General features: G+C 40.5%; 2 protein-coding genes across 3 annotated transcripts in view; one reads left to right on the top strand and one right to left on the bottom strand.

Annotated features, from left to right (window-relative positions):
• Nucleotides 1-8,723, bottom strand: part of DTL (denticleless E3 ubiquitin protein ligase homolog) — a 45,454-nt gene extending 36,731 nt beyond the window's left edge. The window contains exons 1-2 of one of the 2 annotated variants that reach the window (XM_074222614.1): nt 8,618-8,723; nt 1,356-1,481 (exon numbers count right to left, since the gene is read on the bottom strand). In XM_074222614.1, the coding sequence (XP_074078715.1) occupies nt 1,356-1,398 (43 nt within the window). In that variant the 5' untranslated portion in view covers nt 1,399-1,481; nt 8,618-8,723. Of the gene's footprint in view, nt 1-1,355; nt 1,482-8,099; nt 8,268-8,617 lie in introns of those variants that run through there. The other variant, XM_074222613.1, reaches the window with a different exon arrangement.
• INTS7 (integrator complex subunit 7) overlaps nt 8,513-19,251 on the top strand; it is a 95,981-nt gene continuing 85,242 nt past the window's right edge. Inside the window, exons 1-2 of the mRNA XM_074222612.1 lie at nt 8,513-8,723; nt 17,925-18,054. Coding sequence (XP_074078713.1) covers nt 8,630-8,723; nt 17,925-18,054 — 224 coding nt within the window. The 5' untranslated portion in view covers nt 8,513-8,629. The remainder of the gene's footprint in view (nt 8,724-17,924; nt 18,055-19,251) is intronic.

The raw sequence follows: 19,251 nt of genomic DNA, 5'->3' as shown, positions 1-19,251 counted from the left end.
AGTTAACAATGAACTCACTTATTGATGGCAATTTATAAATAATACTATAACCTCTTGGAATCCTTAAGATTGTAAAATCTAATAAATTTTTAATCTAATTTTATGGCATTCTTTATTATATATATTATTTTCTATCATTTTATAAAGACTTTCCCTTACTTCATCATAGTATTCTTCTTTGCTATTCTTTGTGACTAGTCAGTCAGTTGCTCTAGTCTGATCAGACCAAAAACCAGATGCATCCATAAACATCTTGGTAAGAACAGGCATTTTTTTCTTTTCCTTGAACACGTTCCCTCTAATGGGATTGTTGGGTCACCAGGGTATAATCAATTTATGACTTCAGTTACATGGATTGAGTTATAATTTCAGGTTTTTCTTTTATAAACCCTCCATTTTTCTCTATTAACTATATCTGTTTTTGCCTATGCATAAATTATGATTTAGGAAAATATATGGAATTGACCAAGAACAGAAAGATTCACTAAAAATTTGCCAACAGTTAAAAAGTAAAACCAAATAATCTACCTGCCTGATAAAGACTTTTTTTGGTTCATATCTGTGATTTTGTCAGTGTGGAGAATCCTTCATAGATACAGACTGGCAACCAGCTCATAGGGTTGTTTTGAGCACCGACGGGCCCTTGCCCATGGCCATTCAAAGGCAAGAACTGACTTGTGTCTTTCTGATTTCCAGGCTAAGCTCTTGCTTTATCACACACCCCACCAAGAATTGGGGACTTTTAGAGTTTGGCAATTTCTAACATTTCTTTTTTGATTAAAGTCCTTTATTTAAAAATAAATAGGGGCAGCTAGGTGGCACAGTGGCTAGAGCACCGGCCCTGGAGTCAGGAGTACCTGAGTTCAAATCAGGCCTCAGACACTTAATAATTACCTAGCTGTGTGGCCTTGGCAAGCCACTTAATCCCATTGCCTTGCCAACAAACAAACAAACAAGCAAATAAATAAATAAGTAGAAAAGTGTCACCTTTTTCTGTACCAGCTCTGAGGAAAGGGCTGACATAGTTAACTTGTTCAGAGAATATATATATATATATATATATATATATATATATATATATATATATATATATATATATATATATACATATATATATATATATTTATTTATAACTTTTATCACAGAAAATAACATCTACATCCAGTCTGAATGTAGATTTAAAATTTTTTTAAATTTTCTTTTTTTGTGATTTTTCCTTTTGTTTCTTCTTTCACAACATTAGTAAAATATGGAGATATGTTTGAAACAAACCAAAAAAGGTAGCATAAGAATGAGACAATTTCGACTTAGGCCTAACCTGGATTTTACCCCCTTTAAGGTGGCAAAGGCCTTACCAGTAGAAAAGGAACATCCGAAAGGAGGAACTGGAACTCCCATCTCTCCGTAAGAAATGTGATCATCATTATAATTGCACTGGTAGCCAACTAGGAGTGACTGGAGAGGATACGGTGAAGACCACCCTACAAAAAAAACCCAGTAAATTCCTTAAAGAGATAATGAACTTAGAGCTCAATGGGTTCTCAGAGGCCATTTAATAAACCCCCTAATCTTAGAGATTAAGAAATTTAGGCCCAAAGAGGTTGGTTAAGGAATTCACCTGATATTGTAAAGGTAACAAGAGACAGCCAACTGGTACTTTTGAGCCAGGGTGCTCTGAATCTAGATTTAGCAATTATTCTACTGTACTACACTACCAGTTTCAGATACAACATTATTCCACATCTCCTCCAGAGATTAGATATATCCATATCCTTCCCACAAAAGGCTTTTCTCAAGAGTCAACACTTTTCATAAATAATATGCTTAAACATTTCACACAAAAGGTCACTTTCTTGAACCAGTACTTTTCATACACATTTAAACTGTATACATGTCACAAAAAAGCAATGAGCCACTATACCTCATCTTATATCATTCCTATGCCTTCTGTCTCACAAGAAGAAATGTCATTATTTATACCAAGGTTAACTCCACTTGCTCAATAAGCAATTCCATCCCAACCCGTCTCCTCCTAGCACAGTGCTCCCTGTCATCACCACTCTATCACTTATTGTCAATCTTTTCTTACAGCTGGGCTCCTTCCTTACAACCTACAAATATGCCTAAATTTTCCCATCCTTCACTTGATCTTTCCACCTCCATTATCTTCCTAGGTATCTCTTATCCTTTGTGGTTAAACTTGTAAGGGTGATCTACAATAGATGCCTCCACTTTCTCTCCTTTCATTCTCTTCTTAATCCCTTACAATCCAGTTTCTGACCATATGATTCCACTTCAGTGGCTCTCTCCAAAGTTACTAATGACTTCTCTGTGGCCAATTTCAATGACCTTTTCCCAGTCCTCTTTCTTCTTGACCTCTCTGCAGCCTTTGACATTGTGGGTCACCCTCTCTAGTTCCTTTGCTGCATCTTCATGGAGGTATACAAAGATACATACCCAAATAAAAATCATCCATCTTTGTTAATTCTGCTATCATTTTTCATGCCTTTTTATGTTTCCCCCTCATGTCTCATCTGCATCAGCAAAGTATCAATCCTTTAAGGAATTCTTAAGGAATGATGAAGGAGAAAAGTACAGGATCTGATATTAATCTTCACTAACCACTGCTTCTCTCCTTTTTTTCCTCATGAATTCTTCTATTTTACAAACTAACAACACCCTATTTTATTATTTACACTACTGTTATTACACTAGTTGCAGCTTATTAATCTTATTTCCAAAGTAAATGGAAATCTTCAACAAGCTTTTTTGGATCATGTATTAGGAATACCAAGTAATATGACGTTAAGTCTTACACTTACACACATAGATATGAAGAAATATTATGATAGATTTGGTTTTAACAAATACTATTTCTTAGTAGAATATCAATGACAAAAGAATGGTACAAGCGTGCTACAGGCAGTGAGAGTGAGCATTGGAGAGGCACCGAGGTAGCACAGCACTAACCCTGAAGTCAGGAGGACTGAGTTCAAATTCGGCTTCAGACACTTAATTACCTTGGACAAATCACTTAACCCTATTACTTTGCCAAAACTAAAAATAAAAAAAGAAAGAGAGCATTGGAGAAATTGGGAGATGAAATTTGATGATGATGATGATGATGTTTGTCCTTTATTCTCAAAAAAGATATCTGAAAGTTGATGCCATGACAAGAACACAACTTGGATTTGAGTGAGGGGGGCTATGCTAAGTCACCAGCCTCATTTTCTCCTCCAGAGCCATATGAATCCCGTGGCCTGATATGAATTTGGAGGATTAGAGATGGCCTTGGAAGCAAGGCAATCAGGATTAAATGACTTGTCCAAGGTCACACAGCTAGGTAACTATTAAGTGTCTGAGGCTGGATTTGAGCTACCACCCTCCTGACGCCAAAGCCAGTGCTCTATCCACCACACCATTTAAATTCATTTTGAAAGTCAGGACCTAAGACTTGGCTCTTTATATAGATCCAGGAGGTTTCTCCATCAATGTAGAACAGAGTCCATTCCCCAACCCCTTGCCTTATTATAGGTGAAAGTTTTTTTCACCAAGTCCTCCATGGAGGATGCACATCTTCTAACTTATCTTTTAACAATTTTACCTCCCTGAGACAAAAAGAGAAAAAGGGAAGCATCCCAGGTATGTTAGTATGAGCATGGACAGTGAGACAGGAATGTGGTCAACATGAAAAGAGCAAGTTGCATAAAAAGTTAAGAGGTGTGTCCTCCCCCTGTCCTCCTTGCAAAGGTAAGGACTACCAATGAGGAATACTGCACAAAAACTCTTTCTTCAAAAACTGGCTAGTTGAATTGTTCCCCTCTTCCCTGTTGAAATTAGTTATAAGGGATGATTCTCCAGAAAGGATACTTTGGGAAATATACATGACCTAAAAGCAAAAGATACAATTCTTTTTTTCATTTTAAATAGATGCAGGAGAGTGGTGATAGAAGACTTTGAATACCAGTTAAAGAATACAGGATGAACTAGAGACAGACAGATCAATTAAGGCTTGTGTGAAAACCAGGTTTATTAAAAGAGAAACATGCATGTAGAATCCAAAAAGTTCAGTCCTTACTGAAGTTTGTATATAATGACAGTACAACAAAAGGAAGAGAAAACACGCATTTCCACCTAAAGGAGAATGGTATGGGAGGGGAAACGTGCAGCCAAGATGGAAAAAGGACAAAAATCCTCCCAAAGGGGAGGATCAAGGCAATGGCAAAAGCAACATTCTTTCCCCTTGGAAACTGCTAGACAATGAAGATGGGAGGGTCCATTTATCTGCAAAGGACCCCAAGGGCATAAGTTCTTTTCCAGATTGGCTGGTACTTTTCTTGCCTCCCAAGGATGCATCCAGCTTGGGGTGCAAACAACAAATTTTATCAGTTGGAGGCGGAGGGTGGTGATAGCAGTTTGTTCTTGACACACTCAGGGCATCCTGTATGTGCTGCACCCAGTGTTTCTGGAAAATATGGCAACTCAAAAAGACAAGTTCAGGGGTCTCCTTAACAGTTCTTAACAAAGCACTGTGCTGTCTTGGGAATACAAAATCAAAAGCAGAGACAGATTTTGTCCTCAAAGAGTTTACATTCTAATAGATTAGAAAGAGTGGAAGAGGAGACTTAGAGAAAGAAAAGGAACTCCAGATTAGACAGTAGGTTTTAAGGAAAGATGAAAGTTTAATTTTAGACATATGGAACTGTAACTGATTAAGTAGATGAGAGAGATCCAAGAGCCTATATCTTAAATAAGAATTCCCTGATACACAAGTCCCTCATCTATAAAAATGATCAATCTATACTATACTATACTGTGCCAGAAACAACCTTTCTTTGAAAGAATTCTGTAAGGCAAATAATTCCCTTATTGTTTTTGTTCTTCCTTCTTTTTTTTAGGTTTTTGCAAGGCAAATGGGGTTAAGTGACTTGTCCAAGGCCACACAGCTAGGTAATTATTAAGTGTCTGAGGCCGCATTTGAACTCAGGTCCTCCTGACCCCAGGGCTGGAGATCTATCCACTGCACCACCTAGCCACCCCACCCCCCACCCCCGTCCTTCATTCTCAAAGAAGACTGTGATGAAGGTGAAGCCATGACAAGCAAGTGAATTGAATTTAAGTGAGGCAGGGCTGTGCAAAATCTGTGCAAAATCACCAGCTTCACTTTTTCCTCTGGAGCCATCTGAGTCCAGTGGCCAGATATGGATCAAGATCCCTGGAGATGGACTTGAATGCAATGGGAGACCCTGGTCTTTTTTAAGCTAAGGTCTTTCCCAGATCTCAATTTGGCTGAGATAATACCTCATACAAAGGAGGAAAAGTCCAGTTTCTAGCTATCTCAGTGAGAGAATATAGCTGTGGTCTGAATTTCTCTTATAGAGTTTTCCTCTAAAAAAAGGAAGAAAAAGGAGTATTAGTCTACCAACTTTACTCTCCACAACAGTACTTATTAAGTAACATGTACAAAGTAAAACACAAGCAATGATAGAATAGGGAACGAAGGGGGTGGGGTGGAGAATCAGAAAAGGTCTTGAGCTAAACCTTGAAAAGTAGAGATTCTGAAGAACTCCAGATGAGAATTGCATTCCAGTCCCAAAGGGCAATCTGGGCAAAGAAATGGAAGATGGAAAAGGAACAGCATGGCGTGTGTAGACAACAGGAAAAAGGTCACTATAGCTGCACTGAAAAATATGGACAACCATGAATTGGTTGGGATTGGTGCGAAGCTGCTCTATTTCACCATTATGATGAGAAGAGAAGAGAAAAACCCTCATTCAATGCTATCACAATTCATATTCTCATTTCCCATAGACACAATATCATATAGTGCTTATTAAGTTCCAGAATAATATCATTTGGTACTATTTCCTCTTTTATTGTAGATTAAACAAATGTTTGAAGACTTAGTCTAGAAAACTAAGCCTTTTATGATATTTTTCCAAGGGGAAAGGTGACAACTCAACCACTTTTCAAAGAACTTTTGGAACACAAGTTATTTGTACATTAATCAAAACAGGCACCTGGAGTACTTAGTGACATAAAATTAACACCTATTTGCTTAACAAGTATTCTATATTTTTTCTTTTTCTTTTTTTGTGGGGCCAAGGGTTTAAGGCTGAAAAATGTCTCAGGCCAGGCAGTATTCTATCTACTGTTCCACCTAACTGTCCAAAAATATCTCATATTTTTGATTGAGCATTAATTTAATTTGATTGAGCATTTGATTCCCCTGTAAAAATGTCTGCCCAAAACAAAAAATGCCCACCTCAATACTAGAGATATTTTAATTCTAAATAAATCTATCAATCCAACAAATATTTGTTAAGAGCCTAATATAGGATGTTCCAAAAGTATACCTTACAAAGGAGACCTTATATTTTTAAGTCACTGAATTAGAAATATAATGATGAAAAATGATGGGGGCCTCAGTCTCCAAGAGGTTTGTAATGGAATGAGGGGAGTGGTATACCATGTATATAAGTCTAATAAATGTGTGATGATAGTAAAGGAGAGTGGCAAATCATGTATTCACAAAATTATGATAAAAGTATAAAAGTGTGATAATAAAGGAGAGTAGCATATCATCTATTCACAAAAGCGTGATATAAGTATAAAAATGTATGATAATAATGAAGGAGAGTGATATACCATCTGTTCACAAATGTCAAAGTACAAAAATGTATTAATAAAGGAGTGGTATATCATATATTCACAAAAAGCATGATTTAAGTTTATAAAAATGAATGGTAATAATAAAGGAGAGTGATATCATCTAGTCACAAATGTAGAAGTATAAAAATGTATTAATATAGGAGAGTGGTCTATTATATCTTCACAAAAGCATGATTTAAGGATAAAACGTGTATGATATAATAAAGGAGAGTGGTCTATCATATCTTCACAAAAGCATGATTTAAGTATAAAAAATGTATGATATAATACAAAAAGCATGATTTAAGTATAAAAAGTGTATGATATAATAAAGGAGAATGGCCTATCATATCTTCACAGAAGCATGATTTAAGGATAAAAAGTGTATGATATAATAAAGGAGAATGGCCTATCATATCTTCACAAAAGCATGATTTAAGGATAAAAAGTGTATGATATAATACAAAAGCATGATTTAAGTATAAAAAGTATATGACATAAAGGAGAGTGGTCTATCATATCTTCACAAAAGCATGATTTAAGGATAAAAAGTGTATGATAATAATAAAGGAGAATCGTACATGATATATTCACAAAAGCATGACTAAAGTATAAAAAATGATAATAAAGGAGTGATATGCCATGTATTCACAAAAGTATGTCACAATAAATGCGCTAATAATAATAATAATACTAAAGGAGTGCTCTAAAAATGTATATAAATCATGGGAGTGGGAACATGGGAATCAGGGAGTTGGAAGGGAGTGTTCTTCACAGGCAAGAGATAAGGAAAGAATTAACTTTTCGGCCCGGGAGTCGAGTTAGAATGTTGGGGAGGAATCTTTCAGGCAGATAAGGAAGGACAAGGCTTCTTTGGCTCAGTCTGGGGGAGGCAGGGGAGCCCCACCAGGCACTCAGCACGGTTTTAACCATTTACTGGGTCCTCCGTGGGGCTGGGCCTGGGCTAACCTCCGGACTCCCCTCTTCTCCAGGAACCCCCCGACTCCCAGAGAGGCGGCACACAAGTGGGTACAAACAAGATCTAGAAGGCATCAGAATGAAGAAAGGCTTCTTGCAGAAGCTGCGATTTCAGCTGGGGGTCCCTGACCCTCAAGGGGCTCACCGCCCCAGAGCTTTTAACATAAAAACCCCACAAACTTCGTTCAAACAAGACAAAGATGTGGCTGCGAGGTGTCTGGAGAGGGTCGGCACGGGGGGGGGTCTAGGACACCCCCCCCCCCGGGTGGGATCTGCGCCCAGCATCGGAAGTGAGTCAGATTGTCATGAGAAGGGTGAGAGCATCACTCGGGGAGCTCCAGGGCGCGGCGGCGACCCCCGAGGCCGCCCTGCCTGCTCCCGCCCCCCATTTCCGAAGCCCGCTCCGGGCCGCCGCGCTTGCTCGCGCTCCCGGAGACCCCCGGCGATCGCCCGTTGGAACCGTTACTCACCGTTCCCGATCGCGCCCAGGCGGGGCTGGCGGAGGAGCGAATGGAACAGCATCTGGGGCGGCGGGGAAGCGGCGGGCAGCGGAGCGGAGGTGCGGGTCCCCGGCCACCACGAGCCGCGCGCCCGCCGCCCGCTCATTTATAGCGGCTAACTCCCGCCACCGCCCGGCCCGGCCAACAAACTCCGCGCCAAACTGACGCTACGCCCTCTGATTGGCCGACGCGGGCCCATCTCCGAGGCGCAAGCCACGCCCACCCCCGTGTCCCCGCCTCTTCATCTCCCGCTCCCCCTTCCCCCACTGAAGAAACCCCAGGGCGGGCGGCGATTGGCTCCCCTCGCGCGTGCGCCCGGGGAAGAAGACGACCCGAACGGCGAAGCGCCTAGGCCGCATGCGCGGTATCGGCGGGCGGCGAGCCGGAGTGGGGGGGGGGAGGGGGCAACAAAACACGCGAGAACAAATTGGAGGGCGATGGTCGCGCTGCGGCCGAGCTTCCTATCCTGAAAAGGCTCATCGGCTTACAGTCACAGCGCCATGGCGTCGAATTCGACCAAGTCCTTCTTGGCGGACGCCGGCTACGGCGAACAAGAACTGGACGCGAACTCAGCCCTCATGGAGCTGGATAAAGGTATCACGGAAGCTGGCGGTCCGGGGGGGGGGGAGGGAGGGGGAAGGAACGGCGCCACCAGCCGGTCGAGGCCTCGAGGCGGGCCTGGCGGCGCATGCGCAGCGGCTGCCGCGGCGGGGCGGTCCCTCGGCCCGGGAGGCGGGAGGAGCGTCCTGGGGGGGCTCCAGCCGGTCGGAGGCCAGGGCCGAGGAGACCCGAGTGGAAGCGGGGCCGGACGCCGTGAGGCCCCCGAGGGGCCGCCGTTCTTGCGGGGACTCGCCGGGACGGCGGGACGGAACCAGCGGATTTTATTTCTTTTTGTTTCATTTTTTTGCAAGGCAAATGGGGTTAAGTGGCTTGCCGAAGGCCACCCGGCTGGGTCATTATTAAGTGTCTGAGACAGGATCTGAACCCAGGTACTCCAGGGCCGGTGCCTAGCGGCCCCAGGATTTTATTCATTCATTCATTCATTCATTATTAAATATTTTATTTGAGTTGTACAATTTTTTCCCCCAATTTTACCTCCCTCCACAGAAAGCAATTTGTCAGTCTTTACTTCGTTTCCATGTTGTACATTGCTCCAAATTGAGGGTGATGAGAAAGAAATCATAACCAGGATTTTATTTCTGGAGTCATTCCCCAGTTACCCTTGGGCACAGACAGACATGGACCGCAGTTTTCAGATGAAGAAATCAAAGGCTGTCTATAGTCATGAAAAAATGCTCCAAATCACTATGGATTAGAGAAATGCAAATTAGAATCTCAGAGGTACCTCCTTCCTCCTATCAAACATGTGACAAGAAAGGAAAATGATCAATGTTGGAGGGGAAGCGGGGACAATAAAGCATGTTGGTGCTGTGAACTGATGCAACCGTTCAGCAGAGCGATTTGGAACTATTAAGTCTGCATTTCAAGAAGCTTATAGTGAATCCTTTTCACTTCTAGGATAAAATCAAAATTCTTTCTATTTGGTATTTTATTTATTTTGGTTCTATAAGCCTTCCACAGTCAGCCTCCCTCTCCAGGTCAAGGCAAACATTTGCCATGCTCCATAAAGGGCTAGGGGAAAAATAAGACCAGTTTTCTGAACTGGAAGACAATAATAGGTGAAGACAATGGCACCAAGACTAAAGGAACTCTTGAGAAGGTTTCTTTGCAGTAGATAGAGCACCAGCCTTGGAGTCAGGAGTACCTGAGTTCTGATCCAGCCTCAGACACTTAATAATGACCAGCTGTGTGGTCTTGGACAAGTCACTTAACCCCATTGCCTTGCAAAAAACCTAAAAAAGAAAAAAAGAGAAGGCTTGTTTGCAGAAAGTGATACAGAATTGAGGAATGAAAGACTTCCAGGAATAGTAAAGAGCTGAGGAAAATTTGTGGAGTGTCCTGTGTGAGGATTGAATTGCAGAGATAGAAGGGAAGGATTAAGGTGTAAGAAACCTTAAAAAGATTTTAAAAGCCCTTGGAACAAAGGATTTTATATTTGATCCTGGAGGGAGCCTCTGGTGTTAATTGAATAGGGGAAGATGTAGTCCAAGCTACTTCAAGAAGACAGATTTGATAATAGAGTGAAGGTTGGACTGGAGTAGGAGAGACTGGAGGCAGGGAGACTAAGAAGGACATTATTGCAGTGCTCCAGGTGATCAGGCTGGTTGTAGTATTATCAGAGAGAATGGGGACAGAGACAAAATTTTAATATGGTGGCTGAGAGTGCAGACTGGATAAATGGATTTGAGAATCATTGGCATATAACCGAAGGGATGTGAAGCAGGAAGGGAGTTAGGTTCTATCTAGGATGAAAACCTTGGGGGACCCTCACTTAGTAGGTATGATTTGGATGAAAAGCCAGCCAAAAAGGCAGAAAAGGAATAGATTGGCAAGTGAACCATGTGGCCTTTAAAAAAGTTCAAGAGACATTTTTGGGTATTTTAATTATTTAATTAATAATGCCAGTATTTTATTTTGTTTTTTCTTTAATATTTATTCTCATTTTGTACAAATTTTTTTACATTAATAAAATATTTTTGTATAAGAGTAAACAAAATACCCCTTCCCCCATAAATATAGACTTGCTTAAGCGATAAAGTAAAGGGGAAAGAAAAAAATTAAACTAATAGTAATAATTGTAGGTATGGCCAGGTGGCGCAATGGATGGAGCACCAGCCCTGGAGCCAGGAGCACCCAAGGCCACATCCAGCCCCGTACATCCAACAATCACCCAGCCCCCAGCCATGTGACATGCAAGCCACCTGATCCCCACTGTCCTGCAAAAAACAAAAAAAAAAGAAAAAAAGACCCAAAATAAAATAAAATAGTAATAATAGTAGGGGTGGCTGGGTGGCAGACAGAGCATTGGCCCTTGAGCCAGGAGCACCTGGGTCCAAATCTGGCCTCAGACAACCAACGATAACCCTGCTATGTGGCCCCAGGCAGGCCACCCAGCCCCATTTTCCCTGTACCCCCAACCCCAAATAATAATAATAAAAAATGTGCTTGAGTCTTTGTTCCAACACCAACAACTCTGTCATGGGTGGATTGCATTCTTTTTTTAAAAATTTTTTTTATTCTCATTTTGTACAAATTTTTTTTACATTAATAAAATATTCTTTACAAGTAAACAAAATACCCCTCCCCCCATGAATATAGATAGACTTGCTTGGGCAAAAAAAGTAAAGGGGAGAGAAAAAAAATTAAAATTAAAATAATAGTAATAATTGTAGGTATGGCCAGGTGGTACAATGGACGAAGCACATATCCAGCCTCGTAAACCCAACAATCACCCAGCCATGTGACATGCAAGCCACCCGATCCCCACTGCCCTGCAAAAACTAAAAAGAAGAAAAAAAAAGACCCAAAATAAAATAAAATAGTAATAATAGTAGGGGTGGCTGGGTGGCAGACAGAGCATTGGCCCTTGAGCCAGGAGCACCTGGGTCCAAATCTGGCCTCAGACACCCAAAGATCACCCTGCTATGTGGCCCCAGTCAGGCCACCCAGCCCCACTTGCCCTTCACCCTCCCCCAAATAATAATAACAAAAAATGTGCTTCAGTCTTTGTTCCAACACCAACAACTCTGTCACGGGTGGATCACATTCTTTATAAGTCCATCACAAAAGTTACTCCCTCCTTTCTTATTTCTCCACTACCATGTACTATATTTTCTCTCTCCTTTCACTCTGACTCTGCTGTAGGGTCGCTGAGTGGCGCAGCAGACAGATCCCTGGTACTGGGGCCAAGAAGCCCTGAGCCCCCATACCACCCCTTAGGTCCAGAATCCACCTAGCCTATGGTCCCAGAGAGGCCTTCCAATCCCAGTCCCTTGCAAGAAGTAAAAAAGAAAATGTGTTATATCTGACCACTGTCCCCCCATGGTCCATCCTCTCCTCCTTTATTCACATTCCCACCCCTTCCCCTTGCTCCCCCACTTCTTACTCCAGATGCCTATACCCCATTGAGTATATATGCTATTTCCTCTCCTAGCCACCTCTGGTGAGAGCAAAGGTTCCCTCATTCCCCCTTGTCTCCCCCCTTCCATATCATTGCAATAGCTCATTGTAATAAAGAAAAATCTTATTATATGAAATATCTTGGCCTATTCCCCCTCTCCTTTATCTTTCTCCCATTACATTTCCCTTTTTTCTATTGACTCCATTTTTATACCATATTTCATCTTCAAATTCAGCTTTCTTTTGTGCTTCATCTATAAAAACTCCTTCTACCTGCTCTATTAACTGAGAAGGTTCATATGAGTATTATCTGTCATTTTTTCTATGCAGGAATACATGCAGTTCATCATCATCATTAAGTCCCTCTTATTTTCCCCCTCTCCTCCAATCTCCATGCTTCACCTGAGTCCTGTATCTGAAGATCAAACCTTCTGTTCAGCTCTGGCCATTCCAACAGGAACATTTGAAATTTCCCTGGTTCATTGAAAGCCCATCTTTTTCCCTGGAAGAGGACATTCAGTCTTGCTGGGTAGTTGATTCTCGGCTGCATCCTAAGCTCTTTTGCCTTCCGGTATATTATATTCCAAGCCCTACGAGCTTTTAATGTAGTTGCTGCTAAGTCCTGTGAGATCCTGATTGCAGCTCCACAGTATTTGAACTGTGTTCTTCTGGCTGCTTGTAATATTTTCTCTTTGACTTGGGAGTTCTGGAACTTGGCTATAGTATTCCTAGGGGTTGATTTTTTGGGATCTCTTTCTTGGGGGGGATCAGTGGATTCTCTCCATTTCTATTTTGCCCTCTTCTTCTAAGGATATCAGGGCAATTTTCCTGTAGTCATTCTTTGAAAATGATGTCAAGTTTCTTTTCCTGGTCATGACTTTCAGGTATTCCAATAATTTTTAAATTATCTTTCCTAAGTCTGTTTTCCATATCACTTGTTTTTTCAATGAGATGTTTCACATTTTCTTCTAATTTTTCACTTTTTTGGTTTTGAAGTATTGATTCCTGATTTCTGGTAAATTCATCAATCTCCCTGAGTTCTATTCTTTGTCTGAAGGATTTGTTTTCCTCAGAGTTTTCTTATCTCTTTCCATCGGGCCAATTTTGCTTTTTAAAGTATTATTCTCCTCAATCACTTTTTGAACTGTTTTATCCATTTGACCTAAGCTGGTTTTTAGCATGCTATTTTCTTCAGCAGTTTTTTGGATTTCTTTGACTAGGCTGCTGACTTCATTTTCATGTTTTTCCTTGCTTCTCATTTCTTTTCCCAGTTTTTCTTCTAACTCCCTCATTTGATTTTCAGAGTCTTTTTTGAGCTTTGTTATAGCCTCAGCCCAACATCTGTTTTTCTTGGAGTCTTTAGATGTAGGAGCTTGTGCTTCCTTATCTTCAGACTGAATATTTTGATCCTTCTTTGGCTCATATGCAAAATATTTCTCAATGGTGTTCCTCTTTTTTTCTCTGCTTGCTCATTTTCCCCCCTTGGGCCTGGTTTTGGGGTGCTTCCTGAGCTTTTGGGACACTCCCAGAAGGGTCTCAGTGTGTGAGGTTCTGTCCTCCCTCCTGGTCTGTGAATGACCATAAGCGCCCCCCTCTGCCACAGGGCTGAGGTGGGGGGGCCGCTGCTGTTCTATGGGGGGGGGCCTAGACTGGGATCAGGATCTGAATGTGGTCAGAGCTCCAGAGTCCTGTTCCAGGGGCAGAGGACCGAGCTTGGCAGTCTCTCTTCACTCCCCTCCCTCAGCTCAATGGGCTCATGCCCTGGGGGCTCCTGCTTACTGGCTTCGCTGCTCTCTGTGTGCCCTGAGGGCTGGGCTCCAAGTGCTCCCTCTGGCAGAGGTCCCCGCTGTTCCCCCACTTTGTGCCCCGTGCTCCTTGGGGTGCAGCTCAGGAGACTCCCCCAGTTCTGTGAGCCATGGCTCCCAGCTCCCTGGGGCTGCCTCCGGGAGGCTGAAGTTCTTTCACTCTGGCGGGCCGCCCCTCCAACCCCAGGGACCAGAGCCTTTCTGCTCTTTTCCAGGTCACCCTGAGTAGGAGAATTGCCTTATTGGATCCCTTTGTGGGTTCTGTCTCTCGAAAATTTAGTTAGAGTCCTTAGTATTGAAGTTTTATGAGAGAAAGCCTAAGACAGGATCCTTTCTTGTCGCCATCTTCAAGGGTTTTGTTTTGAGTGACAAGAGGCATTCTCCAAAGGAAAATCAGTCATCTGAGAGTAAACTGACTGCCCCGAGATTGGTGGGAAAATGGCCCGCAGTAAGAAGGGTACAGGGGTGAAGATTTCTGTTATTCCTCCCTGTCTTTCTCCCTCTCTTTACAGATAATGCCAATATTTTAATAAAAGGATAATCATTTGGCTTTCTGGCTCACAATTGATATGATCATTGGAAGAGGGCTGTTCTCACCAGGTGCTAAACTGTGATTGGCTAACAATTATGAGATAATGAATATTAAAATGAGAGGACTGATCTTTGATATGTCATTTACTTCTGCATTATCCCCACCCAGATCCAAGTAGGGTATAATGGCTTTCCTATTTGGATGGGCTCTGAATACTACTAGCTCATCATCAGTACTGCCTTTCAAGTATTTTAAAAAGTCGGAACTTTAGATCAGATTGGGGGGGGGGGGAACTCTCCCTAAATCATTGGTTATTAAGAATCATTTCTCTCAGCCGGGGCACTTGTGTCACAAAAACCTAGAGAACAGTGTTAGGAAAAGAAAGGAATCAATAGTGTCTAAGGCTACAGACAGGTCAAGAAGGATAAAGATTGAAAAAAGACCTTTGGATTTGGCAGTTTAAAAGATCATCAGTAACTTTGAGGAGAACAGTTTGAATGGCATGATGAAACTGAAAGCCAGTCTGGAAAGAGTTAAGACTAAGAGGAAGGGAGTTAGTGAATAGTAAATCAACATTTATTAAGGGCCTATATATGTGCCAGGCACTTTTCTCAGTACAGGGAATATAATTACAAAGAAAAGGTAATCCTTGTCCTCTCTGTAATGGGGGAAGAAAACACACAAAAGGAAGCTGAAAGGGAAGTTTGTGATTTTTATAGATTGACAGCTTTCTCTCAGTTTCAGTCTTATACCTAAAATGCATTTTTTTTATTCCTTTGTTAGATAATGCATATGTAAATATGTTCAAAGAATGTTAGAGCTAGAGAGGGGACCTTGTATAACAGAAATGAAGGAAATGAAGCTTGTATAGTATCCAAAGTTTTTTTTTAACTAGTATATTTTAAAGGCATTTTGAGGAAATCATTAATTTAACCTAGTATCTTGCTTTTTTTGAGGAATTGACAGCATACTTTCCTATTTTAAAGGTTATTTAATAATCTGGGTCATTTTTCCCAGAGTTATTATACTTTATATAAAATTTTATAGTTTCCTGCTTACTTCATGACAACTTAAAACAAAATTGGTTTATATTTCATTAAAATCTTCTATTATTTATATATTTGTTCTTGGTTTTTGCAAGGCATTGGGGTTAAGTGACTTGCCCAAGGTCACAGCTAAGGTAATTATTAAGTGACAGAGGCCAGATTTGAACTATGATCCTTCTGACTCCAGGATTAGTGCTCTTAACTTCTATACTATTTAGGAGGCAGTGTGGCATAATGAGTAGAGAGATATCTGAACTTGTGGTTAAAAAGACCCAGGTTTGAATTCTGCCTCACACCCTTTCTAGCAAAGTGTGATCTTAAAGTCACTTAATTTCTCTCAGCCTCTCAGTAAAATCCTTTCCACACTGTTGTGTGGCTCAAATTAGGTAATGTATAACTGTTATTAAACATTACTAAAGGATATCAGCTTTGAGAATTCAGCTTACATATTGCCTGCCCCAGTTCAGCATCTGTCTGTCAGTGGGCATTCATTAAGGGTCTCTTATGTGCCAGGTACTTGTCTAGCATTGGGAATGGAAAAGACAAAGGTGGAAGTAGTTCCTGCCCTCCAGGAGCCTCCATTCTATTGAAAACATGAACAAATAGTGAAGTTGGAGGTAACTGACTGGGCCTCAGAGACTGTAATCTGGGGAGTGGGGGATAAGGAAAGAGTTTGTGGGAGGAGTAGTGCTTGAGTTCTGCTTTTAAAGAAACTTGGGATTCTGGAGGCAGAGTTGCGGAGAGAGGGTATTCTAGAGTTGGGGGATGGGGTACGCCTGTAACAGTGGCTGCAGGCCTTGTCTTCCCCAGGCTCTTGGGAATTTCCCCTCCTCCACCTTCCCCCACCTTCCCCATGCCACTTGAAGCTTGCCAACAACTCTGTTAAGACTTCACTTGTCATGTTCCTGGTTTCTCACCAGTACCAGTTGATCAAGGTCAGTTTTAAAGGGGAGATAAAAACAGGGACCCTCAAAATACAGATGTGACTTTTTTACTACATCATCTTTTTGGTCCTTCTTTCCTTTGCCTTTTGCCTCCCTTTGTTCATTGTCATTCCATCTTGATTGGATAGAAGGGATGGGTAGATCTCCAACTTACACTCCTTATGCCATCCTCTCTCCTACTCCCACCCTGGCCAGTTTTGACGCTATAACAACCTTGGAGCAGAGAAGGGAAATCCCTATTTATTTTTATTTCTCACTTCTGGTCCTGTCTAACTTTTTACCTTTCTCAGAACCTGGTCTCAGTTTTCAACACTGACCACTCATCACACTACCTCCAAGCAATCCATTTTAGGATCGTAGATTTGAAGTTAGAAACAACTCTAGAGATGATGTTACCACTCCCATTTTAGAGATCTGGAAACTTTTTTCCAGAAAGAATGTGTTTTGGTTTTTTTTTTTAGGTTATAAAAGTCTCATGTATCTGAGTAAGTCCCCATCTACTGCCACTACCCCCATTTGCCCTTGTCACACATCACTTCTCTAAATTTTGTCTGGGAATGAAGTGAGGGAGATAAGTACTTGAAGTTTATCCCCTAACCACCATTAGGATGCTTTGGGAGAAAAGTTCAGAGGTTACTGTGAACATAATAAATATTGGGAACCTTACCAACATTTATAATGCTAATTTTATGGGGAAATAAGTTCTAAGCATACACATTACTAACCCTATATAACCAGGTTGCAAATTGGGTAGTAATACCTGTGTACCCTAAGTTTGTCTTATAGATATAGCTATTTAAAAAGAGATAGCTGATAAGAATTCTAAATAGATCTATAGAGCAAATTAATTCCCCTCTCCCAGTTTTAATTTCCTCATTTACAAAATGGGGAGAGTTAATCCTTCCAGAATATATTCGTCACTCATAGAATCCTAATGGAGAAAGCACTTTCCATACCTTAAAGGAGTGTATAAATGTGATATTTGTTTATGTGAGTAATGACACATATAATAGTCCTGATCAAAATTTATAGGTCATATCATAATTGGTCAGAGAAACAGAAGGCTATTCTTTATCTAGTGATTCTAAGCAACATTAAAAGAGGAAGCCTTTGAATAGGCATTGATGAAAATAACATAGGAAATAATTCTTTAAAACTTAATTCTGTGCTTCCATTTTATTTTGCTATCCTCATCTGGTGAGTAATAATATCTTGGATGTTTCCAAATAGTTCTCATTGATAGATTTTTCAAGAAAACTTTAGAATTTTTTAAATTTAAATATTAATTTAATTTAAAACCTGTTTTACATTATTATATTGCTATTACATCACATTATATTTCTATAATTATTAACATACATTTAGTAATATGCAAGCTCTTTAGGGTCCAAAATTGAAGAGTACTTTTAACATTGCAAGGTGTATACCTTCCCTATTGCTTTTTATAGGATTGAGATCTGGCAAACTTGGAGAGCAGTGTGAAGCAGTTGTACGTTTTCCTAGACTCTTTCAAAAATATCCATTCCCTATTCTCATCAATTCTGCATTCCTAAAGCTGGCTGATGTATTCAGAGTTGGGTAAGTCTAATATGCCTTTTCTAAAGTGTCACAATGTTCTTTTTTTTCTTTTTTAGGGTTTTTTTGCAAGGCAAATGGGGTTAGGTGGCTTGCCCAAGGCCACACAGCTAGGTAATTATTAAGTGTCTGAGACCGGATTTGAACCCAGGTACTCCTGACTCCAGGGCCAGTGCTTTATCCACTACACCACCTAGCTGCCCCCTAAAGTGTCAGTGTTCTAAAGTTATTTCTTTTGGTTTGGGATGATTGCCTTTTTTCTTGAACTCTGTTCTTAGACTCTCTTTTACCATAATCTATTATCTGATTCACTTTTTTGTTTGTTTATGATTTACTTTCATCAGTTCAATTATCATCTTTTTGCAGGTGACTCTCAAATCTATATATTCATATATTTTTTCAATGTCTTAGGGCATTGAGAGGCAGACTGGTATAGAGGCCACAAAGATCTGGTTCAGTTCTGCCTCCTTTATTCAATGTGTGTACTAGGGCAAAGTATTTAGCCTTTCCTAGATTCATTTTGCTTTCCAGGAAAATGGGGATAGTCATAACTGTGGTACTTATCTTGCCAGTTTGTTGTAATAATGAAATGTGATACTATATGTAAAACATTTTGAAAACTTTAAAGCAGTCTGTAAATGTCAGTATTATTATTATTGTTATAGGATTCCATTTTCCATCTCTGAGCCTTTGCACAGACTGTCCTCCAGGCTTGGAATGTTCTCCATACACTGCCCTGCCTCTTGAAGCCTCTGGCTTTCATCAAAACTCAGTTTATGTCTTATCTCCTACGCAAAATTTTTCTTTATTTCCCAAGGTTTTAGAGCTTCTTTACTCTCATATTGCTTTTTTATTGTATTTATTTTATATTTTCTTCATTATGTGCATGTTGTTTCTTCCAGAATTATATAAAATTTTTAAGGCAACAATAATTTACTCTTGGTTTTGATCCTAAGTATCTAACATATACTATGTACTGAATCAGTGCTTCCTAATCTGAATTTATAAGCCTTTCTCTCCACCACTACCCCCATTAGATATTTTTTATTTTATTCAGTTAATGTTAAAAAAAAAGTACACGCAATTTTTAAAGGTGAACAACTGTTACCACCTGTTTTCTTCTGAATAAATTGTAAAACACAATAGGTAATAAACTTAAAATTCATCTACATGAAGTTAGTATGTCTATTTAAAAACAAT

Source organism: Macrotis lagotis, chromosome 2 (genome assembly GCF_037893015.1).
Source record: "Macrotis lagotis isolate mMagLag1 chromosome 2, bilby.v1.9.chrom.fasta, whole genome shotgun sequence".
Lineage (NCBI taxonomy): Eukaryota > Metazoa > Chordata > Mammalia > Peramelemorphia > Peramelidae > Macrotis > Macrotis lagotis.
Note: the sequence above shows the minus strand (reverse complement) of the source record. Positions and strands in the feature narration are given on the sequence as shown.